At 37.4% G+C, this 1,433-nt stretch overlaps 1 protein-coding gene across 1 annotated transcript in view; it reads left to right on the top strand.

The window, feature by feature from the left end:
- The first annotated feature begins 345 nt into the window (after window positions 1–345).
- Window positions 346–1,433, top strand: part of LOC128250809 (uncharacterized) — an 18,091-nt gene continuing 17,003 nt past the window's right edge. Inside the window, exon 1 of the mRNA XM_052976776.1 lies at window positions 346–534. Within this exon, the coding sequence (XP_052832736.1) occupies window positions 466–534 (69 nt within the window). The 5' untranslated portion in view covers window positions 346–465. The remainder of the gene's footprint in view (window positions 535–1,433) is intronic.

Here is a 1,433-nt window from a genome sequence, read left to right on the forward strand (position 1 = left end):
TAATCTTAAATAATAAACTACGATATGTGAACGGTGATAGGTGAACCGCGATAGGTGTACCGCGATAGGTGAACCGCAATATTTGAATCGCAATACGTGAACAACGGTATAGCGATTGGTTACTTTATATGAAGTTGTGTCGGATCGACATACAAAAAGGTTTTTTTTTTTTTTACATGTAATTATGACTACAACATTGATAATTAACGAAATTAGATTAGGATAAAGAACAGAGAAAGAACATGAAGAATGTGATTATATAAATAAAATTCTCCTGCTTAATAACAACAATTAATCCGTTCATTCAGGTAGTGTTGTTCAATGAAAATATGTCAGAACACTATTGAGCTATTCTGCTTTCTTCCTGTTTCAGCGATCACAAATGAATGTTTGGAATTCAGTAGAAATGCAGACTGCCGTTTCTATGATTGTTTGTATGCAAGGTTTCCTTGTGGTGTAAACGAGATGCCACAAAATAGTTCTCGTACTAAATGTGAGGAAGGAAAAAAGCAAGTCAGCCGTTTGAATGCAGAGGTAAGTGGATAGTGCAACTTCTGATCGCAAGCGCTTGAGAAATAGAAAAAACAGTAGACACAACAACTTAACTATGGTCTGTCCATAGCACTTACTCAGCATTACCTGACACCTTTGGGCCTTAATGACATCATTGCCTCTCATGTGCGTGTGTGTATGTATTAGTGAACAAACAAGATAAATCGACTCTTAACATAATTAAGAGCCAGTTTCTTTTGAGATATATTCATCCTCGAAGATAACTACATAAACATGCACAAAACCACATCCACGTAAATATGTAATATATACTCACGGACATTAAATGAGACAAAACGACTTTACTCGTTCCTGTGCTTGTATGTGTCTCCGTGTATCAATAAGGGTGTGCATACTCACAAACATACATATATGTCATATGTTCCTCTCGAAATCCACTCCCCATTAGGATCCATTTCACCAACCAGCTTTCTGTAACATCTACCCTAACACAGCCGTAGATTTACACATCACTCATGTACTCTACACGCGCGCACTTATATACGAATACATACATACACACACATGCAAACGCAGAGTGACATATACTAGAATATTGACACATGCAACCCGACCAACACCTCCTTCGGCGTCTTTCGTCTAATGTCCTCATGCACACTTACAAAATAGACTGCCTCGTCATTGAAACACACTCACACACACACACACACAGAAACACAGACACGCATACGTAAACATTTAGGCTAACAAACAAAAATTATATTATATACGCAAATATACATATTTTCGTACTCACATATACTACATAATATACCAAGCACACGCAAACACGTACTAGCACGTACGTACACAGCATACATATGGCCATGCACTCACATCCATCCGGTAACACACAAAACTACTAATCTACACATTTCATA

Source organism: Octopus bimaculoides, chromosome 25, assembly GCF_001194135.2.
Source record: "Octopus bimaculoides isolate UCB-OBI-ISO-001 chromosome 25, ASM119413v2, whole genome shotgun sequence".
Classification (NCBI taxonomy): domain Eukaryota; kingdom Metazoa; phylum Mollusca; class Cephalopoda; order Octopoda; family Octopodidae; genus Octopus; species Octopus bimaculoides.